Source organism: Sorex fumeus, unplaced genomic scaffold (assembly GCF_029834395.1).
Source record: "Sorex fumeus unplaced genomic scaffold, SorFum_2.1 ptg000061l, whole genome shotgun sequence".
Taxonomy (NCBI): Eukaryota; Metazoa; Chordata; class Mammalia; order Eulipotyphla; family Soricidae; genus Sorex; species Sorex fumeus.
The window spans coordinates 27,267,805-27,289,836 of NW_026606118.1; the positions used below are offsets into that span (position 1 = coordinate 27,267,805).

General features: G+C 41.7%; 1 protein-coding gene across 1 annotated transcript in view; it reads right to left on the reverse strand.

The window, feature by feature from the left end:
- The window catches only part of ARFGEF3 (ARFGEF family member 3), a 171,985-nt gene that overhangs the window by 102,099 nt on the left and 47,854 nt on the right, over nucleotides 1–22,032 (reverse strand). Inside the window, exon 5 of the mRNA XM_056125974.1 lies at nucleotides 7,317–7,385. Coding sequence (XP_055981949.1) covers nucleotides 7,317–7,385 — 69 coding nt within the window. The remainder of the gene's footprint in view (nucleotides 1–7,316; nucleotides 7,386–22,032) is intronic.

Consider the following 22,032-nt stretch of genomic DNA (forward strand, 5'->3'; position numbering starts at 1 on the left):
CCAAAGTCCTTTACTTTATTAAAGTAACTGTCCTTGGGAAACTCAACACATTCACTAGTTTGGATATAAAATAAAGAGTAATTTTGGGTCCAGCATTTAACCAAAATAAAGAGGATTTTTTTTATATCCATATGGAGTTTTAGTAACAGAATCATGAAATTGAGGTGATAAACAGGTTGATATTTCATAACTGTCCATTTAAAAGTTTGGTGATATTTCTTATACTCTCCTTATTTTTAAAGACCCTGTTCTGAAAAACTTTCTTTAGTGCAGTTTTATGAAGTCAGACACACAAACAAAGGCTGTCCTCTTCATTGCAATTTGAGACTCAGTGACCTTTCATATTCTCATTGGTACCTGGGAAGGAAAAAAAACTCATTTTTCATACTTAGCTTCACATCCCATTTCTAGATCCACAACTTTCAGGGAGAGCACTACTCCCGATATTAGTCAATGGAGACTCAAGTAAAAATGGAGAGAACATTTGGAGTCCTGCATGCAACTATCACTATACGGATGAAATGGAAGTGTATCATGTTGAGTGAAGTCAGCCAGGAGAGGGTAGATATAGAGTGATCTTTCTTCTATACAGAAATAAAGAAAAAGAACATGGGAATAACACATGATCAAAGACAACAAAACCTGAGACCTGACGACTTAATGGATGGTGGTTAGGAGGGGACGCTGAGCTAGTGATGGAAGGAGGCCAACGGCCAGGTGGGAGTGTGTGGTATTGGAACATTATATGTGGAAGCCCTATTATAATGTTTTTATAATATCACAATGTTACAGAAATATTACAATATTTAAAGTATTATAAATTACTGTGCTTCAAATTAAGAAAAGTACGTAGAAAAAATGTCTTGGGGCCAGAGATATAGTACAGAAGATAAGGCATTTGCCCTGCACCCAGCTGTCCTTGGTTCAGTGCTTAGTACTGCGTATGTTCCCTCAAATACCACCAGAGTGACCCCTGAAACAGGAGTAAGTTCAGGTGTGGTCCCCCTCCCACCCCCACAAAAAAATTTTATAAAGTGGTTGTCATAGCTATTTCCAAAGTGACAATAGGAGAGAATGCACTGTTAGTTGTCAAGTTACTGACTCTTTTATACAAAAAATTCAAAAATAACCCCCCAAAGCTTCCAGGGGCAAAGTATAGTTTCAGCTTAAAATGTCCTACTTTAAAAATAAAAATGCAAATTTTGAAAAGCGAAATTAGCAGAGAAAAAGCACTTGAGAACCTGCAAAATCACTGAATTCCAGTATCTAAACTCTTTTTTTTTTTGTGACAGTGAAACTCTCTTGTAATTAGTTCTTTTTTTGTTGAGAATAAAGTATTTCTTAAGTAGTTCTCTGGTGAAAACCAAAAGGCTCCCAGCTATTTTGGATGTCTGAAGAACTAGAAAATAAAGACCAGTTAGGAAAAGGTTTATTTCTACCCTATTTATTCTACCCTATTTGTTTATCACACTCCAAAGCAAGCAATGACTTCAGATCATACTTGAGATCATTCTTTCTCAAGTTGTCTATACCTCTAACAATCTAGTAGTAGTGTACTGTATGTTTATTGTCTGCTGCTTTGCTTTTCACATGAATAATTCACTCCTCACATGTCTTATGCTAAATTACGTGAATGAATTAGGGTGGTATGCTCCTCATTTCTTGATAGCTGAAAGTAGGCTTATTGGTGAAAACACATATTCAGGAAGGGCGAAGGAGAGTGGAGCTCTGCAGCAGATTAGTCTGCTAAAATTTTCACTTAAGTGATACACTGGATAAGTTTCAAGCACAGAAAATGTCTGAAGATCATTTAGCAGGAGAGTAAAATTGAAAGACATTAGATAGATGAAAGGAAACCAAAGTTTGCACTTTTAGGGTTACTACAGACAGGAAGTAGCTGCTTAAACTTGGGACCTCAAACTTGGGTGTTCTGGGGGGTCTCATCAGATATGGCAGGAAGCAAGGGAGCTCTCCTCTGGGCTCTGCACCAACAAGCATGGCAGAGTATCACCTTAACATGACCTCTCATTTTCACAGTTTTTATAGTGCCTGCACTCATCAAACTTTAATACACATCTGTACATCTGTATTTGCCTGACAGATTTTAGAACAAGCAGATTCTTCCTGGTGGTCCCAGCTGGAGTCTGAGGTCCTGCATTTCTAACAAGTTCCCAGGTGCTGATAAGAATCTGTTTGCTGGCCATGTGAGCCCCAATAGCTCATTTCAAGAGTTTGACACCAAAGCTTGACAGGAGGGATGAGGAATCATGGAGTAATTATTCTCCACTTGATGTCTGTAGTAGGATTACTAAGCTTTTACAAAATTCTAAGCCAAGTTCCTCCAATACCCCAAATCTTAAAATTCTGAGAGCAACCCTTGGCATCTTATTCTTGTTAACAGTTGCCAAGCCAGTTCAATGTGTACTCTCAGATGAGAATCATCAACTCTAAAAGTAAGTCTCCTGGCAGCTCTACCTATCCCCTGTGGAAATCAGTTTTAGGAGGATAAGGGGGAAAAGACAAAGTTTAATTAAATAACCACTGAAAATGTCAAATTTACACAGGAACCTATGAAAATTACATATGCCTGTATCCTATTCTGGACTGTAATCAGTAGCAATAAACTGATGTCTGATATTCTCTGAACCTAAAGAAGAATGTCAAAGACAAAAATTCTCTGAACTACAGTGCATTAGTGTCTAAGCATGCTTTGGGATGAAAGGGAAGATTCTGAGAGTTAGCAAGATTAACAAAGAATGAGCAAATGACCTTTTTGCTTTTTACAAGGTGAGCTTTCATCAAGCAAGTGAATCACTCTAAGAGTCATATGACAGCGAGTGCGACACGGGGCAGAGACCCAGTGCTCAGTCCAAATGACCTTGCCTCCTGGTTCCAGTATTTCCTAATTGTATAAACTTTTCCATATCAGTTCCCTTACTGGTAAAATCTGGATGACAATATTTTTTACTTCTTAGTAATGTCATGTGGAGTGTGTGATTAAACAGTGATATTCCTCAATAAATAACAAGGTTACATGCCTCCCACCCCCAAACCATCTAAAGTTGAAGATATGTTAAGTGGCTAGATTAAGAAGCAGTAGTATAATGCCCAATAAATTGTGTGCATTTAAAAACATATGGGATTGTTGTCCTATCTGAGAAAAGATGAATGGAATATGAGGTGATTGTGGAGTATGTCGAAGACATATTACTCATGGCTTTAATAATGTGTGGAATAGAAATAACTCAAGCAAATGAACTAGGACACAACAAAGTAATTCCTCCACTTGGTGAAAACTATGGTGGTTATTAGAAGGGATGGAGGATGTATGGGAGGAATGAGGAGAGAGATTTTGGTGGTGGATATGACACATTCTACACACATATCGAGGAATTATATGTGTACTCCTGAAATTATTTATGTATTATTACTGAAATTCTATAATGTTGTAAGTTAGTGATCAATCTGTTTTAAAAAGAGAAAAAAATAAAAAAAGAAGAAAATATCTTAAGTCAAAAATTGTTTGGCTGACACTGTCCAGCATTATGAGAACACCTTATTGTCCTTTCTGTTGAATGAGTATTACTTTTACTCCATCTTCATTCAGGTTGGTACAGCACATACCAAGCCCTCACACACAAGGGACCATTTGTACAGGTGAAGTTACTAGAACAGTGCCTGGGCCTGCATACATGCTAAATAAGGATTAGCAAAAGCTTTATCACACAACCTTTGAGTCTACTGACTTGTCTCTGGCCACAAGTGACTGAATATGTTTGCATGCCCTCTCACCACTACTAGCTATGAGAGGGAACAGCACAGGGAGGCAGGAATCTAGCTTATGCCCCCATGAAAATGTGCAGAATTGCAGCTCCAGCTGATGGTTCAGGATCTTCTGTTCTCAGCAGGGGCAGCATCCCACAGGGCATCTCAATTGTTGGCTTTTTGATCCATGCAGCGGGGTGGAGTGCACCCCTGGCTCTGCCATCTGTGAAGCTTGTCACTCTCAGGGATCACTCAACCTCTCAGTACATTGGCTTGAGAATGTCCTGACTCATGGCTGGACCAGATATAAGGTGACACTTTTACATTTTGCTTTCTGGGAACTGATGTCCCTTGGCAGGTCCCCACCAGCACAGAGGAGCCAGGCTGCACCTTCTACTTATCAAAAGGCCTTTGCCAAGGAGGCTCTCATGGTTGGTTTGGACAATGTCTGCACCCCGACGCTGCAGGGGACTCTTCCAAGATGTCCTGGCACAGGAGAACTGGCAGCCTGTGTCCTTCATAGACTGCCAGGCGGGAGGGGCAGTGTGTGGGCCTACAGCTTGCTTCTGGGAGATTGCATGCAGGAAATTCAGGAAGAAACATGCTGGGTTCAGATCTTCGCCAAGTCTTTCCCGCAGAGGAAAGTATCCCAAGCCTTTAGTGCAAATGAGAAGAGCTAAGGAGGAGGTGACATGCTTTTTCAGGGGGTGGGTTGGTGGAACCCATTTCCTGATCACTGCACTGACTTTCTGCTGGGAACTGGGGGTCTGCAGTTCCAACCAGGAGCTATAGGCCATACCAAGTTGGATAGCAAGCTGGTTGATCAGAGCCCTGGCCCAATGGATGGCCAGGGACTGACCCAAAAGTGGGGAACCCCACCTTTTCAGGGACCAACCCTGTCGAAATCTAGGCAGTGTCACCAGTCTGTAGTGACCTGACAATGACAACTCACAGAGATGGAGCAATTTCCTAGGTGCTTGCACCTGCCTTAGGGCTTATCACAATTTTGTTTTTCCTGGTCTAACTGGCACAACCCTGAGATGAGATGGTACAATTAGCACCACTTTTACCGAGAACAAACAAGAGGCCCAGAGTGGTATCCATGACAACTTCCCTGGCAGTGGGGGATTGGGGGACCTGGGATTGATGTCCAGTGTCAGGGCTCCAGCATCCCGACTTTGCACCACCAACTTCAGCTTTACATCACCCTGGGCTGGTTGTTTTTCATCCCAGGGCTAAAAACACTCACTATAGTGAGTGAGTGTTTATGTGTTTGTGTGTGTGTGTGTGTGTGTGTGTGTGTGAGAGAGAGAGAGACAGAGACAGAGAGAGAGAGAGAGAGAGAGAGAGAGAGAGAGAGAGAGAGAGGTCAAAATAGACCCCTAGTTCCCTGCATGCAATTGTTAGTCTCAGTTTACCTCCAAACCATGCCCTGGGCCTCTTGCACAAGTTTTGTTAGAACCCACCATGCTTTGGCATTTCTCCAGTGAATGCCCTTGATGTGGCTGATCATAGCTGTATGTCTGCTCTTTGGTTTGCCTGATTATTTTGTTTGGTTTGGGAGCCACACTTGGCTGTGCTTCTGGGCTAACTTCTGGCTTTGTGCTCAGGGGTTACCCCTGGCAGAAATCAGGGCACTCTGTGTGATGCTGGGGACTGAATCCAGGTTGGCTGCATGCAAGCAAGGACCTTACCTGCTATACTGTCTCTCTGGCCCCATGTGTTTACTGTTTGGAAATGCATCTTGAGTCTTTCAGATTTTCCTTTATACTCTGGTTCCTGTGAGGATTAGGAAGGCAACCTACTTTTCTTTTAAGAGGCAGTTTGGGGGATCCTGGTACCCGCCTGGAGGCTCCTGTAACACCTGTGCACTCTGCCTTCCCCCTAGGTCAGTAAGAGTACTAGCTGGCAGTTACCACCCTAATCCTGCAGAGTCAAAAGGCCAAAGGCCTTCCTGTATCTTTGTGAGATCAGAAACCACAATTACCCTTTGAAAACCAAAACTATAGGAAGTATTGAAAACAGTCAAACTTAAAAAAGCTGAGAATGAAAAGTGATGGATGGAAGGGTAGGGAGGCGGAGTAAATAAAGGCTGACTACTTAGCTATTATAAAACTACAGAAAAGCTAGAAGACAACATGCCCTGTGGGGATGCTCAACCGGTTTTCTGTTAAGTGGTAAATGGGTGTAGTGAAAAAGTGCACTCTTGTGCGTGTGCTCTCTCTCTCTCTCTCTCTCTCTCTCTCTCTCTCTCACACACACACACACACACACACCACACACACACTTTGTATTTGCACTTGCACATGCAAAAATAAGAACAACCATTGCAGCCCTTCAAATTCATTTAGAAATACTGATATTCAATTTCTTTACTTATGCAGAGTAAAAATGTTAAAGAAAAGGGTTCACTCTATCTATGAAAATGCTGACTGATTTTTAGTACTGACTGATTTATGTTAGTGAGGTCAGCAAATTGCTGCTTTTTCTTTCGACAGACATATAACAATATAACAAAGTCATAATTTTCATTCTTATCCCAAACACTGCATAACACATGTGTCACCATCCACTATAAATACCACTCAGGATCATTTTCACTGCATGCAGTGACAGATATTCACAAGCTTGATTGTGGTGATTATTTCAGTGTGTGTCTGCATCAAAACATCCAGTTCTACATTTGAAAAATACACAAGTTTTATTAGTCAATGATACTTCAATAATGATGAGAAGAAAATGTACCCAAAGTGTTTACTATCTTACTTGTCTTAGTCATTAAATGGTAATTAGTATCATAAAAACAAACAGCACAATAAATAACTGCCCACGAGGGCTGATAATTGGGCTTTCTTTCTCTCCATAAACTCAGTCTCCAGAAAATGCTTGCCTCTTCTCAAGAAAATATGTGTACTCTCATCAAAACTTATGAATCCTGAAGATGTTCAAGAAATGAAGGGAAAAAATATCCTAATTTTAGTAAAGCGAAGCTTCAGACTGGTGGTGTTCCAAAAGTCAAGGGCGTATGTTTGATGATCAAGAAGCCACATTTTCTGATGGACACACTTTGCAGTGTGCTGGGAGGTACCTGTTATCCAAAGCGGCAATGTAGATGGAAAAGAGAAGGCTTCCCAATGACGGGTACAAGACACATTTATTAGAGTTTAGAAGATGGGGTGATCTGTAATGAATAAACATCTGAGTCCTTATACTTGGTCTCTTATAAGCATATTTTAAAAAAAATATGTTGAATAGAAAACAACAGGTAGGTGTAGCACACACATACCTAGGTGTAGCAGTGTCGGGTGAACCAGTACTGTTATTTTCATGGCTAAAGCCTCTAGCCAAGCACATCAAAGCATGCAGAGCACTGTGAGTGAATGAAGGACCCCAGAGCCTGCTTCCCACGGATCAATTCCTCAGAGACATTACCCACAGTAATGATGCTTGAGAGCTCACCCCACTATTGAGACTTAGCTCCACCCTGAAGCCTGAACAGGCAGCACACACAGAAGCGCGTGGAAAGGCAGGGGAGACACCCCCAGACTCACCTCTGCGATCTTCAATACTGCACTCCCATTCAGGTCAAAGGTTGGGGTGTAGGTGATGCACAGTAAAACCTGTAAAAATCAAGTGAGGGAAGAAGGAAGAGAAAGAAGGGATCACACATTGTGAAGTACAGGTTCACTCCATGCCATCTGAACAGTGTTCTTTCCAAGTCTTCTTTGCTCTTGGCTTTCGATAATGTTTCTTTCCCATCCTCCCATTGATCTCTGTTTAATGGTGCCATGTTGCCCAATACAATCAAGATCAAAACTCTAAAAGCTATATGCTGCTAAGCCAGGCACCGGATACATACTGTCTAGATTCATATATCTAGTATAGGCCAAGATTATTGCTCTCATTCTGCAGCTTCTGGGCACAGGGAAGCTAAGAGATTAACTTAACTGTTCAAGGTCACATAGTAGGAAACCATGGGGCTGAGATCTATGCCCAGAGAGTCCAACTTCATGGTCTTCACTATCTCTACCTCCTCCTCATCCCAACTCCCACTGTGGTTTTCTGCTCCTATCCCCTTCTCAAACCCACATGGCATAGAATTTTTTTCTGAAATACTCTTCTTCCTTCCCATAATTTCCTCAGAATACTGCCCAGGGTTGACTCCTTTGTTATTCACGGTTCCCTTACTCTCTGAGACATTGGCAATATGTGGCTGACATGTGCAGGATCTTTAAGGACTATTAAAAATTCCACTTTCTACTTGTAGAGCTATTAGGGAACAGATCAATAAAAGTCTGGAGCATTTTAAGAAACACTTCTAAGTCTGGAGAGGCCAGACTCCTGCCCATCTGGCCTCTCTCTCAAGTGGTCCACTATGTAAATACTGGTGTTTTTCTTCCCCCCTCCCCACTCACCCACCATGTTGTACTGTCATCTGGGTCTACTGGTGACAGTCCCCTGGGTATCTTTCTCTCCCCAGTTCATGCAAAAGTGCAGAAGTCTTGCAATTGACTGCAGGCAGGATGTACCCCTCCTACATCAATAGGCCCCAAAGTGCTGTTGTATGGCTAAAAAGGAAACCTACCCACAGATTCTGTCTTTACAAAAACAAACAAACAAACAAAAAAACACCAATAGTTTCTCCATTGCAGAAAGCATTGAAAGAAAGAGAGCAAAGTTGTTTATGCCAGTTTAGATAAATTAACGAGATTAGGTAACTTTAGACCCCCTAAATTATGGGTCTATTCCCCCTTCTTTGACCCTTAAGGTGGTGGACATCCAAGCACTGGTGTTTGATAAGAAGCTACCTCCGTGGCACACTGTTTGAAGGTAGGGCGCTGCCCTGTGGCATTTCTTTTGGTAACGACTTTCTTTGGTTATGAGGGTTTGGCATGCAAGAAGGAATATAAGCAGAGGACAGCAGAATGCCCAGGATTCAGCCATGGTGGGAGGTTCCCATGACCCTGTCTGGTGTCGACTTTCCTGAAACTCTTCTGTCCCAGGTGTTTCTTATGCTTGTTCCACTTGTTGTACATCTGGCTGGTGACTTTCAGGTCACATCTCACAGATCCCAAGTGCTGTTAAGAGGGGTATGGTCTACTCTCACCACCCTCTCAGCAACAGCCTCTGGTTTCAGGGACTTCACACATGCTATCACTTCCGAAAGGACATGTGGACTTATTTATTGATCATTTTCCCACTGGACTAGAGCAATTCAACTTGTCTGACCTGAGGCCCTCTTTCAGAAAAAGAAAATCATGCAGCATACCCTTCCTATTGAAGCGGAACAAACAGAGGGTACTCCTACCCACCCCCCCCACCCCCAACCAGCACCTCCCAGGGGGCCACACTGCCCACTTCAGAAAACAGTGGCTATTGTACCCTCAGCAAAGCCTGCAGGGACTCTCAGATGACGCTTCTGACTCTGGAGTCTTTTGTTTGGGGACCACATCTGCTGGTGCTCAGGGGCGTACTCCTGGCTCTGCTCTAGAATCATACCTTAGTGGGGCTCAGGGGATCATATGGGGTGCCAGGATTGAACCCAGGTTGGCCATGTGCAAAGCAAGTGCCCTACCCTCTGTACTAACTTTCCAGCTCTCCGCCGCACCCCCCCAACACACACACACACACACACACACACACACACACACACACACACTCTGATATATTACCGAATGTCACTTTCCTTCCTTGATTGTTTAAAATGCTGTTATAAGAAACCTGAGAGAATATACAGGGATTATAGCATTTACCCTGCAATGCATCTCTGGCAGAGTGTATATGGTCCCCTGAGCACTGGCGGGTAGAGCCAACCCCCCTTCCCCTCCAAAATTTAATAAATAAAGATAAAAAATTCATGCTGCTTCATGGCAGGAGAGTGGGCGAATGGCTGGAGGTGGTGTGGGGTGATTTATAGAGGTGGGGAAATGAGATAGTCCATACGGGCTTCCGATCATTTAAGTTCTTACAGTAAAGACTGGCAATACTTTGCAGCGTGAAAAGAATAATGCTAAGTATTTGAATCTGAACTGGTTAATTATTAATGTTACTTATGGATCTGACTATCATGTTTCTTCCATTGGTCCAAACACTCATGGGGGGTGAAGTGGGGGGGCTAAGGGTAGATCAGGAAAGACATATTTGAAACCCCATCCCATTCTCTGTCTGTACAAGCTGTTTGTCCTAGTGACTGGAAAAACTTTGATATTGGTGAAGGGAATGGTGCGGGAGCTATTTGGTACTCAGAGTCTCAAAGAGGCAAGGAACTTAGTTCTGGTTGTTACAGAGAAAGCTAACAAATATAAGGGGCGGGACCTGGCTCCCAGAGAGAGGGCAAAGATCACTGTCCCCAATCAAAGCTAATTGCATTCATCATTTTTTTTTTTTTACATTTTGAAAATCTTTTAAAATAAGAGAAATAAGGGGCAGGCAGTTTTATTTATTTATTTTTTTGAGGTAGATTGAAATTTATTTATTTATTTATTTTTTAGTGAAACACCACCACCAACCAATCCCAGTATCCCTCCCACCCCCCTCTCCCCCCATCCCACCCTGCCTCTGTGGCAGGGCACTCCCTTTTGTTGTCTCTCTCCTTTTGGGTGCTCGATATGCCAGACACAGTAACAACAAAGTCTCCAATGGAGACGTTATTGGGCCAGCTCGAGCAAATTGATGATCAACGGGAGGGCCTTTTTGGGTGCTATGGTTTGAAAAAGAGACATTGGGTGGCAATCATGTTCGGTCTATAGTCTACTTTCAGCATGCATCTCCCATCCTGGGCGGAATTTTCCAACACCCTTTATTTGGTGCTCCCTTCTCTATCTGAGCTGCCTTTACCCCTAGAGTGTGCGGCTGGCCACCAAGCCATAAAGTGAACCTCCTGGTATCTATCACAGCTATCCTTGGGTGTTAGTCTCCTATTTTGTTACTTTATGTTCCCCAGATGAATGCAATCTTTCTATGTCGGGGCAGACAGTTTTAAAAATCAGCGTTACAGGTGTACATGCTAACAGTGTTCTACAATTCCATTTTGTATACGTATAAAATACTTTATACAAAATTATAGTGTTTTCATACATAAAAAGAATAAAATAAAAGCATTCAGATATTTCTATGATCTAACAGTGCAATCTGCACATACTTGGAAGAAAAATACTGATTTCCTGAGCAACACTGTTGTAATTTAACTAAAGATTCCCACCATAGGGCACCATTTAAATACAGATTTCTAAGAAGTTCACCTTTACCCTATAACACTTAGGCTGGATCTTGCTTGGTGATACGTCTATAAAATTCTATCTTTATGTTTCCAAGTAGGTAATTTTAGAAGTACTTTTTATCTTTAAAGGAAGCTTCTCTGGTGCCAGAGCAAGGGTACAGCGGGTAGGGCATTTGCCTTGCACAAGGCAGACCCAGGTTTGATCCCCAGCATCCTATGTAGATGCTGCCCAAGCACTGCCAGGAGTAATTCCTGAGTACAAAGCCAGGAGTGACTCCTGAGCATCGCTGGGTGTGACCCAAAAAGAAAATAAATAAATAAATAAATAAAGGAAGCTTCTCTATACCCAGTGTCTGCTACCAGCACTGAGAAATAGGTGAAAATGAAACAAGGCCAAATAATAAAAGGGGAAGAACCTTAAAGGAAGGGAACTCCTTGAGTGTTTGCTGTCTGTGGTGCTGAGAATACAGCAGGTTTTAATTGCAGGCTGACAATGCCCAAGGCCCCCTGTGACTCACAAGAAACAGAAAGGGCACAGACTCCAGGGAGGATGCTGTGGCAGACAGAAAGGATGTATCAGAAGCGATTACCCGGGAAAGTGCAAGTGCGCCCAGTCCCCAGGCAGTATCAATTCACTGGATTAAAACACAGACTTGGGGGGGAGGGGTGATGAATCTTGGGGCCACCAGCGACCAGTTAATTGAAAGTGTCTGACTCCTGTTGCATGATGAGAAGGTGAAATGTTTAGATTCACATTCTGTGCATGCTGGCCTCAAGGAAAACAGGAAGGAGCGCCTAAATGGGGGTGGCAATTCCATTAAAACTACATCCCTGGCAGGCACATTAAAGCATATTGACAACATTATCATGGAACAATAGGAGCCGGAGTGACCGGGTCTTGCAAGCTAGCTTGCTGGCACTGTGTCCGTAAATGAGCTAAGAGGAGTGGGAGTGGGAACAGGAACATAGGCAGGGAAGCCAAAAGGGAGACAGGGATCTGAAGGCTAATAAAAACCCGAGTCACTGCAAAACAATGACTGATGGCCTACTAAGTACCAGGAGTAATGCATCCATTAAAAACATGCCCAGAGACCCTGAACGATCAGACTGGAAAAGAGAAAGTGGTACTTTATAAAAGTTAGTAAGAACCAGGCACCGTGCCTAGAATTTGGGGCAGAGGTGGAAAATGAAAACGAGATGATGATGGAGGTAGGCAGGCAGATAGGGAAGCCCCCCTCCCAAGGCAATGGCAGTAAATTTCCTGGGAAGTAATAGCCCTGAAGTTGCAAAAATCCAATCTTGCAGAAAGCAGGAACTGATAAGTCTTGATAAGACTTTCACCAGGCCGGCAGCAGACCCAGAAAAGGCTGGACACCCCCTCCCCAGAGAAGCTCCAGCAGAAACAAAAGGCCAGGGAAGGAATTTCAATGAAGACGATCACCACTCCCAACCCTAACCCCTATTGGCAACGCCTTAGCAACGAACTTTTTCCTAGATAGAAGCCCCAGGTTGGGGCAGGTTGGAAAAACCCTATAAAAGTCACCCTGAACAAAGGAAGGGTGCACATATGCTGCCCACGTGTTGCTTGTGCCCATGTGGTCTAGCATATGCAGTATCCGAGCACATGTGTCACCTGTATCTTCCCTCTTGAGATGTGCACGTTCATGCTTCCATATCTAATGCTGGGATGTGTGTAGGAACTCTCTCTGCCCTTGGAGAAGCCTGAGTTCTCTATTAAGCACATTACTCTCTCTCTCTCTGTCTCTCTGTCTCTCTGTCTCTCTGTCTCTCTGTCTCTCTCTCTCTCCCCCCCCTTCAAAAATCTCCAGATAAAATCTGTTTAACTCCACTGCTCATCTACTCCTGAAATTCCTTTCTATGATGTTAACCCAGTAACCCTGGGTTCCAGGTGGCAGAGGCAGATCAGGAGAAAGTGACCGTCTTCTCCTCCCCACCCTCCCCATTTCACATAAAATGACAGGTATGTTGCTTGGATTAATCCTTCTCTAAGAGCACTTCATTGACATGATGGGGTTCTTCATCGGGGACATGCTGTCCTGAGACCATCTTATAGAGCAGAGTTGTGAAGTCAGGCCTAACATGTTTCTTTTGATAGTGGCAAAATTGGGGTCTGTGATTCCATGGTTCATTGGGGTGTAATTTTGTTCAATATCCCTATCCCTTTCCCCTGAAAACTGCCATAAGATGGAGAAGAGTGAAGGAGTGGTGTGAGGGTGTTAAACAGAGTACACGGTGCCTGCCCTCCTGCTGCCTCTTCGGAGAGATTCAACAAGTCTCTCATGGATCGGCATATTTTAAGTAAAAGGGCATAATCTTCTGCCACTTCACTCTATCATTTATCTCAAACCCCATTTCCTGGTGCCAAAGAGAGGGGGCCCTCTCTGCTACAGTTCTACTTCCTCCCTCATTACGCACGCTTGACTTTCAGGCCCCAATTCAACCCAAATCATAACTAAGTTCTTGTTGCTGTAGGGTCACAAATATAAAGCAAGAACAATCCCTACTGTCAAAACCAAATCAAATAGGATGGGGGGATGGGGAACGGGAGGGATACTGGGATCAGTGGTGGTGGAAAATGGGCACTGGTGGAGGGATGGGTACTTGATCATTGTATAATTGAAACCCAAGCACAAAAATTTGTAAGTCTATAACTGTACCTCATGGTGTTTCACTAATAAAATTTAAAAAACAAATAAATGATTGCACTCATTTGTGGGATAGCTTATATCCAAGGACAGTAGAAACAAGGGCCAGGAGGATTGGTCCATGGTTGGAAGCCTGCCTCAGGTGTTGGGGAAGAAGGCAGTTGGGATGGAGAAGAGACCACTAAGACAATGACAGTTGGAAATGATCACTCTGGATAAGAACTGAGTGCTGAAAACAGGTAAAGGAACAAACATGGTAACCTCTCAGAACCTGTATTGCAAACTATAATATTGCAAAAAGAAAAGAGAAAAAGAAGAAAAGTGCCTGCTATAGAGGCAGGCTGGGGGGTCTGGGGGATGGGAGTGACTGGAGGGAAACTGGGGACATTGGTAATGGGAAATGTACACTTGTGAGGGATGGGTGTTGGAACACTGTATGACTGAAAGCCAATCGTGAACACTTTTGTAATTGTGTATCTCATGGTGATTCAATAAAAAAAATAAATAAGTAAATTCCACCAAGCCAAACCCAAACCTCATCATCCCCATATACTTCACAAGGTCGTAGATGCAGTATTAACAAAATCACATGTTTTATAGAATGCATGCCTTGTTTAAAATGAATACTCTAAGATAATACTGTTATAGAAGTGGCTACCAGAGAAGGAGGAAAAAATGCAAAGGTTTTAGTCTCTGGGATTTATGTAAAGCAGTTTAGATACACAGCTTGAATGTGGGTGTCCCCACCATCCTTCATTAGGCTCAGAACCTTCTAGTAGTAAGGCCTGACTTTTGGGTTCACACCAGGTGTACACAATTGGGTGCTAGGCTCTGGGATGTGGGAGTCTTGGCCCATGCTGGTGCCCATCCTGCTATGTCGTATAAATCATCAACCACACACTGAATCCACAGCACTGTGGATTGCCTCTATGTGCCCAATTATGATTGTAAAATAACCAGATAAGGTGATAAGAAAGCTTATGAGGTGCAGAAAAAAAAATGTCCTGGGAAGCTGAATATCACAGCCAGGAGGTATGAATGGCTAAAAGGCAGTTTGGGAAATCAGAAGAGCTGGCAGGGAAATCAGAATTCAGTAAGCCTTCTTTCAGGATGAATATTCTAACAGAACCTTCCTTTGAAAGGGAGAAAATCCGCTCTACTAACCAGAGGGTGTCTCCCACGAGATAGATGGCAATTCCTTGCCTGACAGCTTTCATTGTGCTCTGCACTCAACACAGACAAAGGTACCATCTGAGAGCTTCTCATTTCTGCCAAGGTTCCAAATGTATCCACTATTAAACCATGTCCAGGGACTCTGGGAGGGAAGAAGCAATTCCTGAACTTACATTAGAAAGCAATCCGTTTATATCCACCTGGGTGTGCTAATCAGACTCTCGTTCTCTCATCCACTGTGTTTATTGAGATGTGATTAGGAGTTTGACTAATGCCAAGAATTAAGCAAACAGTAGCACTGTAGCACTGTCCTCCCATTGTTCATTGATTTGCTCGTGCGGGCACCAGTAACGTCTCCATTGTGAGACTTGTTACTGTTTTTGGCATATCAAATACACTATGGGAGCTTGCCAGGCTCTGCTGTGTGGGCAGGATACTCTCAGTAGCTTGCTGGGCTCTCCGAGAGGGATGGAGGAATCAAACCCGGGTCTGCCACATGCAAGACAAATGCCCTACCCGCTGTGCTATCGCTCCAACTAGTAGTCAGTGAAAAAGACAAACCTGAGCTTTTGGTTACACAGAAGGGATTATAGTAAGTTGTGATGAGAATGATGACTGGGAAAATACCCCATCCTTAGGGTCTAACACTAGATCTCATCATGTTCTCTTCTCTTCATGACACTCTAAATTGAACATTTTGTGACTCATATAACTAATAATCACACCCAAGGAAGAAGACAGGGATTCCGTGAAAAAGTAAATACAATGCGCATGTGGAGCATGTTGAATAAACAAGAATTGTTTTTTTTACCTTTTTTTAAAAAAATTTTTATGGGAGTTCCACCCAACAGTGCATGGGGAGGGTCACAGTTGTGCTAGGGATCAAATTCAGGACTTTGCACATGCTAGGTATAAGCTCTATCACTTGAGTTAGTCTTCTTGCCCCTACTCTTTCTTACGTTATTAACATTATCTTAATTTACATGCACGTTTCTGGAGGTGACTACACTTTCATTCTCCCAAACATCAGATGTTACGTACAAATCACACTCACGCCAAAACATCCTACGAGGGCTCAAAGAAAATGGTAAAAAATTTAAATCCAGCCTAGGAGACTTTCTCTTGCCTGGGACATAAAAAGAAGCAGACTCTTGAATTTCTGGCAACAGGCACATTTGACTATGCTGCTCCTCCACATGCTCTGGTTCTGACGGAAAATTCAGTTTTGTGATTGAATGCTCACTTTTCTTTCTGGCCTTTCATGTATACTAACTTGAAAATTCATGAAATTAAAAGTGGTTGCATAATTTTCATTCCTTCTAAACACCCCCAGCTCTTTTTTTTTACTGTCTGGATTGCCAAAGATAGAACAGAAAATTCTGGCACTGAGGTGCCATATGATGTTCTATGGGTTTCAGGGCATGAGCCAACCCCTGCAGGTGCAACGCAGGGGAGTATGATGTGCTCAGATGTGCCTCTAAGGTTATCATGGAAACAGATTCTTTCTCTGAGACTCCAGGCACTCACAACAGAGCAGGCTCGAGCTTGCCAATCTTCTGTTTAGTTTCTGGGGCTGGGGATGGAACCCAGGGCCTCAGGCATAGGAGGCAGGTAGCTCTACTGAGAGTCAGTGGCAGTCTCCTGAAGATAGCAGAATGTTTATCGAGGGTGGTGGGAGCAGGGAGTGAAGTAAACGAATTTTAGGGGAATTTTCCTATCTAAATTTAAAACACGTTTATGCATTTTTAAAATTAAACATGTCAGGTTAAGCCTTGTATATTAATATTTTCATAATCGAGATAGGTTGCCTTCTACTTTACATCAAACAAGATCTTAATGGCTCCAGGGTGAGATACCATAATTGTCACACACTTTCTTTTAAGGAAATCTATTTTGATCATTTTTAGTGAATTAATCATAATAAGCAATGCAAAATAAATCATTCAGGGCCTGCTATCTGGGCAGACTTTGGGGGATGGTTGGGAAAATAGGAAATTGTGGTGATGGGAAGGTGTAACAGTGGTGGAATTGGTATTGGAATACTGAATGTAATAAATCACTGTGAACAATTTTATATAAAAAATTAAACCTATCTTTTCCCTTCTGCCTTCATTTCATCAAAAATTTTTCAAGCTCTGTATCACTGCCTTCTTGGATCAAATGATTCTTGGGAGCGGGGCGGGGGGGGGGGGGAGACAGGGTATAGCTGTCTTATGCATACTATATAGGATGTTTAGCAGCATTCATGCCTTTACATGGATCCAGGCATCAACATGTCTCATGTAGGGCAAAAGGGTCCTCTGTTCAGAACCACTGCTCAGACCTCTACTCCTGCAGGTGCTTTATGGGCAGAACTGAGAATCAACGTCTCCTTTTGTCCATTCTGAAGTTCAGATCCAGGACTTCGAGAAGGGACCATGAGAGTCTTTCAACCTGCACCAAATTTTGTAGATCCAGGGGTGAAAGTAACATATAATAGGAGTTTTGTTACAACCCCAATTTAAATTTTGATCCAATGAAAATGGGCAAAATCACTTTAATGCATGAAGTTTTTACCACTCGTGACTAAAATGGACTTACTTCAGGCTCACGTGATAGATAATTAGAGAAATCCCTTTCTGGTAAATGGCTATTCTGAGAGATTTGTTTTTCTAGCCAATAGAAGATTGCACTAAAATTCCTGAGCACCCACTTTAGAAAACAATGCACACGACTCACTGACTTATGGTCATGGCTTAGGATTTTTTCTGGTCTCTGTTGCCACTAGTAGTAAGATTGTGATTTGTTTATATTTATCAAATGTGCTCTTAGAAAACACTGAACCATTGATATCCACAGAGGAAACATGTATTAATTTATCAAGAACCTAGATAACTGGCACGAACAAAGAAATGACAATTATTCTCTTCTCCCTCTAAGTTCTAGTGCTTGACAAGCTTTCATTATTGATCTCTATTCAGAAGTCTCACAAATTTATTTTTGGTCAATATTTTCCCAACTTCTAGTCCTAAAGATGAGTTGCTGAACACCACAAAGGAATATATGCAAATTCATAAAAAAAAACACCAAACTCATTAAGTCTCTAATATAGTAAATAGCAAACACTACTTCCTACTCTAAAATTCTTAATTATGCAACTATTAGACTATATTCAAAGGAATAGTCACATGAAAAATATGTATGATCTAAAATAAGTGAAATCTTAATTTTATACCTAAAAAAATAAAAATCCTAGATATACGTTATAACTATAATATAAAATGACATGTTTAAAAATAAACATACAAAAAAATGAAACATGAAAATGAAATATATCATTAACTTTTTCTATTTTGAAAGGTCCAAATGTGCTACATTTCTTTCTGTTCTTTAAACTACTCCTTCAAAATATAATTATTTCGCCTCTGGCAACATGAACACACTACTTACTTCACAAGTTAACCTCTGAAATCCTTTAACTCAGAAAGTCTAGCATCAAGTTCTAGAATCATCCTGGATTTTCCTTTTTTCAGCTATACACTGCCAATGTTCCTGATTCTCTGCAAATCAGATTGGTGCACTTGGCTGCTGGATTTCTTCCTACAGCCACCAACCTGGAATGAATCCTTGGAACTGTTGTTTAGGTTCTCACTATATTGTCTCCACTAGGTTCTGCTGATTCCCAAGCCATCCTACAGAACTCTTCTCCATGCTCTACACCTAAAACCCAGGTCACCCCATGTCACTTTCTCGCTTACTCTGGGCAGACTTGCCATTCCTGTTGCTTCCCAACTTGGGACACTAGACTTCAACTTCCTCTTGAGGATCATCTATTTCTCCCAAATCCTGATTCATACTCTGCTTTTCCATCTCCAGAAATTTCCTTCTCTATGAAGAATGTGTTCTTCCTGGTGTAAGTGTCTGATTCCACACAACTTTCAAGTCCAATGCAAGCAGCATCCCCTTCTTGAAATATTTATCAAATGCTGATGAGCATAGCTTCTCCTGAATTTTCCTATTGAATTTTTCTTCTATTGCAACATGCACAACTACCTTGAGGTATACAATCTGTATGGATCTTTATGGCTTTCTTATCAGATTATAGACTCTTGTCTTTGAACGGTTTGCTTTTATTCCTACAAATTTTTATATATTCATGATCACGACCATCCTGTTGTTTGTCGATTGCCTCGAGCAGGCCCCAGTAACGTCTCCTTCGTCCTAGCCCTGAGATTTTTTTTTTTTTAAAGTTCCATATTCAAGGCTCTTTCAGGGTTAGGAGAATGACACCCATCATTGTTACTGGTATTTGGCATATTGGGTATACCACGGGGAGTTTGCCAGACTCTGCCGTGTGGGCAGGTTACATTGGGTAGCCTGCCAGTTTGTCCAAAGTAGGAATGAGATGATAAGATGTCACGCGGCCACGTGCTTCCGGGGGCTGAGTGCGATAATCTCTGGATCCTGGCCGTTGTTGGAGTTACAGGGCAGTTGGTGGGTGTAACTGTCTAGCTACTGTCAGGTCCAGTCCCAAACCGTGCAGGCTTGGAGATCTCAGCCCCGGGTCCCACACACCTGGGTTCCTCTGCCAGTTCTTTTATGCGTGAGGCTCATCCAAGTGTGTGGAGAGTGGTCCCAGCATGGCCTTGGCTTTTTTTATATATTATTTTATATATTTTATATATTATTGGTAATAAAATACAGTAAATGAACAAACCAATGAAAATAAAATCTAAGTTAAAAATTAAAAGTAAAATAATATCTCTTTTTAGGTTAAGTTATAACAACATGTTTTCATCTAATCTCACAGCTGGATTTTCAAGAAGTAAATTTCCTCAATCTGTTCCTTTCTCCTTTTTTTCCCCTCTCTGACATTCTCCAGGATGGCCATCTCATCGCAGATGTTTCTGCTCCTATATATATGAAACTTTTGATAACTTTATAGTCAGTTCTTTTAAGCATTGAAGCTCTTCAAGAGAGATGTTTTAAAGAAATAACCCAGACTTGATTCCCTAAATGTTAAACATTTAACAATTATAAAACTTACAGAATATCCAAACTACCTACTTAAAAAAATGGAACCGAAACTTATTGGCACAAACTAAGTAGTAGGTTTTCTGTAGATTCTGGAATAATGGCTAATGGTTAGAATCCTAAATATATCTGGTGGCTTAGCTGACATATAATAATTTACAAAACTCTTCCTCTAAGCTAGAGAACCACATTTCAATAGTAGTAAGTATGATTATATTTTTTGTTTTGGGCTCATAAATATGTATGAAGGAACACACATTTTTCTCTATTATTGAAGAAAACTACCTGTTAGAGGCTGAGTAGAGAGAGAATATAGAAGAGATAAGAGAAGATTCTCTGGATACTAAGGTATTTCTAATGCTTTGGGTCATAATTTGAATGAGTTCAGGTGTGTTCATTTATTATGCAACAATCTTTAATAACTTCAACAATAATGAGAGTTAGTACTGGTCACATTACAGGTTCTAGTCATTTTTGCTATATCAACTTATTTAAGACTCATTACAACCCTAAGACATATTTATCATAGTTACTCACATTTTAGAGATCAGAAAACTGAGATGCAAATAAATTATTTTCCCAAAGTTACCAAGAATTCTAGCTCCAGAAGTTGTGCTCTTGACACTTTGCTACCAAATATTTTGAAAAGGAAAAAAATAGGAAGTTTAAATAGGACCTAATGCTTGTCTTGTAAGGCATTTAAAATATTCTTTTCTCCAACTTCAGCAGACAAAGTTGACCACTTAAAGAATCCTCCATGGAAACTGCAACAATACAGTGGATTGGGTGCTTGCCATGCACAAAGACAACCTTAACTCAATCTTGGGCATCCCAGATTGTCCCCTGAGCCCCATCCAGAGTGATATCTGAACACAGAGGCAGGAGTAAGGCCCCAAAACAGAACAAAAGAATCCTCAACGAATTTTTCTCTGCTGTAGAGACTTCCACTCTCTCCTCATATTTCATTATTTTCATAAATTCTATTATTCTCATGAATCTTTCAGTTCACTAATCAGAGTCTGGCAAGTCTTTTCCACCTACCTAAAATCAAAAACCACACATGACAAGACCAGATATACTCAGCCTTGTTACGAAGACTTCCCAGAAAAAATGTAAGTAGCTGAAAGGGAAATTCTATTGTCAACAACTGTCTGAACATGTTCTAGTATCCACACCATCTCAACTTCAACTTACGTATTAAAAAATAAGAACCTGAAGATATGTGAGGCCTATTCCTCTCTGATTGTCACATCCACACTGCCCTTTCTCTTTTTTGAAGCCACCCAGACTATTTTCTACAATCCCAATTTTAGGTTCTTTTGATTGTCATGTATCCTGGTGGGCCATTGGAAACCACTCCATGTGTTTCTTTCTCTTCTCCATTAGTCAATAACTAAATTACAAACAATTAGCAAGCCATGTGCCAGATGCTCAGTTATGCACCAACGAGATAAAGACAATACTAACAACACGTAATGAGTTTTCATTTACTAATTACTTTGCAATCTTCCAGTTGTACCCCAATCAATAATTTAAGACGGATTAGTTGGGAAGACTGCACAGTAATTTCCCTAAATAGGCCACTTCAGGTAGATCAGTAGGCCTCAGTTAGCTTCATACTCTCTGAATGCTTCCTTTCCCCCAAGAAAAAAAGATAATAATGGTAGAGATACGCTAGCCGCCTTCAACATGGAGGGAAAATCATATTGGCAGTGATCATCTTGTGGTGTGTAATCATGGATCACTGCCAGTTCTCTCTCAACCCCATTCTACTCTAATCTTTTCGAAGACTAGAACTCCAGGCACATGACTACCCTAGGGGCTGGAGCAATAGCATAGCAGGTAGCATGTTTGCCTTGCACGAGGCCGACTCAGGTTCGATTCCTAGCATTCCATATGGTCCCTTGAGCACTGCCAGGAGTAATTCCTGAGTGCAGATCCAGGAGTAACCCCTGCGCATCACCAGGTGTGACCCAAAAAAGCAAAAAAAAAGAAAAAGAAAGAAGGAAGGAAGGAAGGAAGGAAGGAAGATAGAGAGAAAAAGAAAGAAAGAAAGAAAGAAAGAAAGAAGAAAGAAAGAAAGAAAGAAAGAAAGAAAGAAAGAAAGAAAGAAAGATGGCTGCCCCAGAGGAGGACCAGGCCTCCCAACCTTTCTTACAAATGAGTAGTACCATGTAACTAAGATTTGCTCAAGGC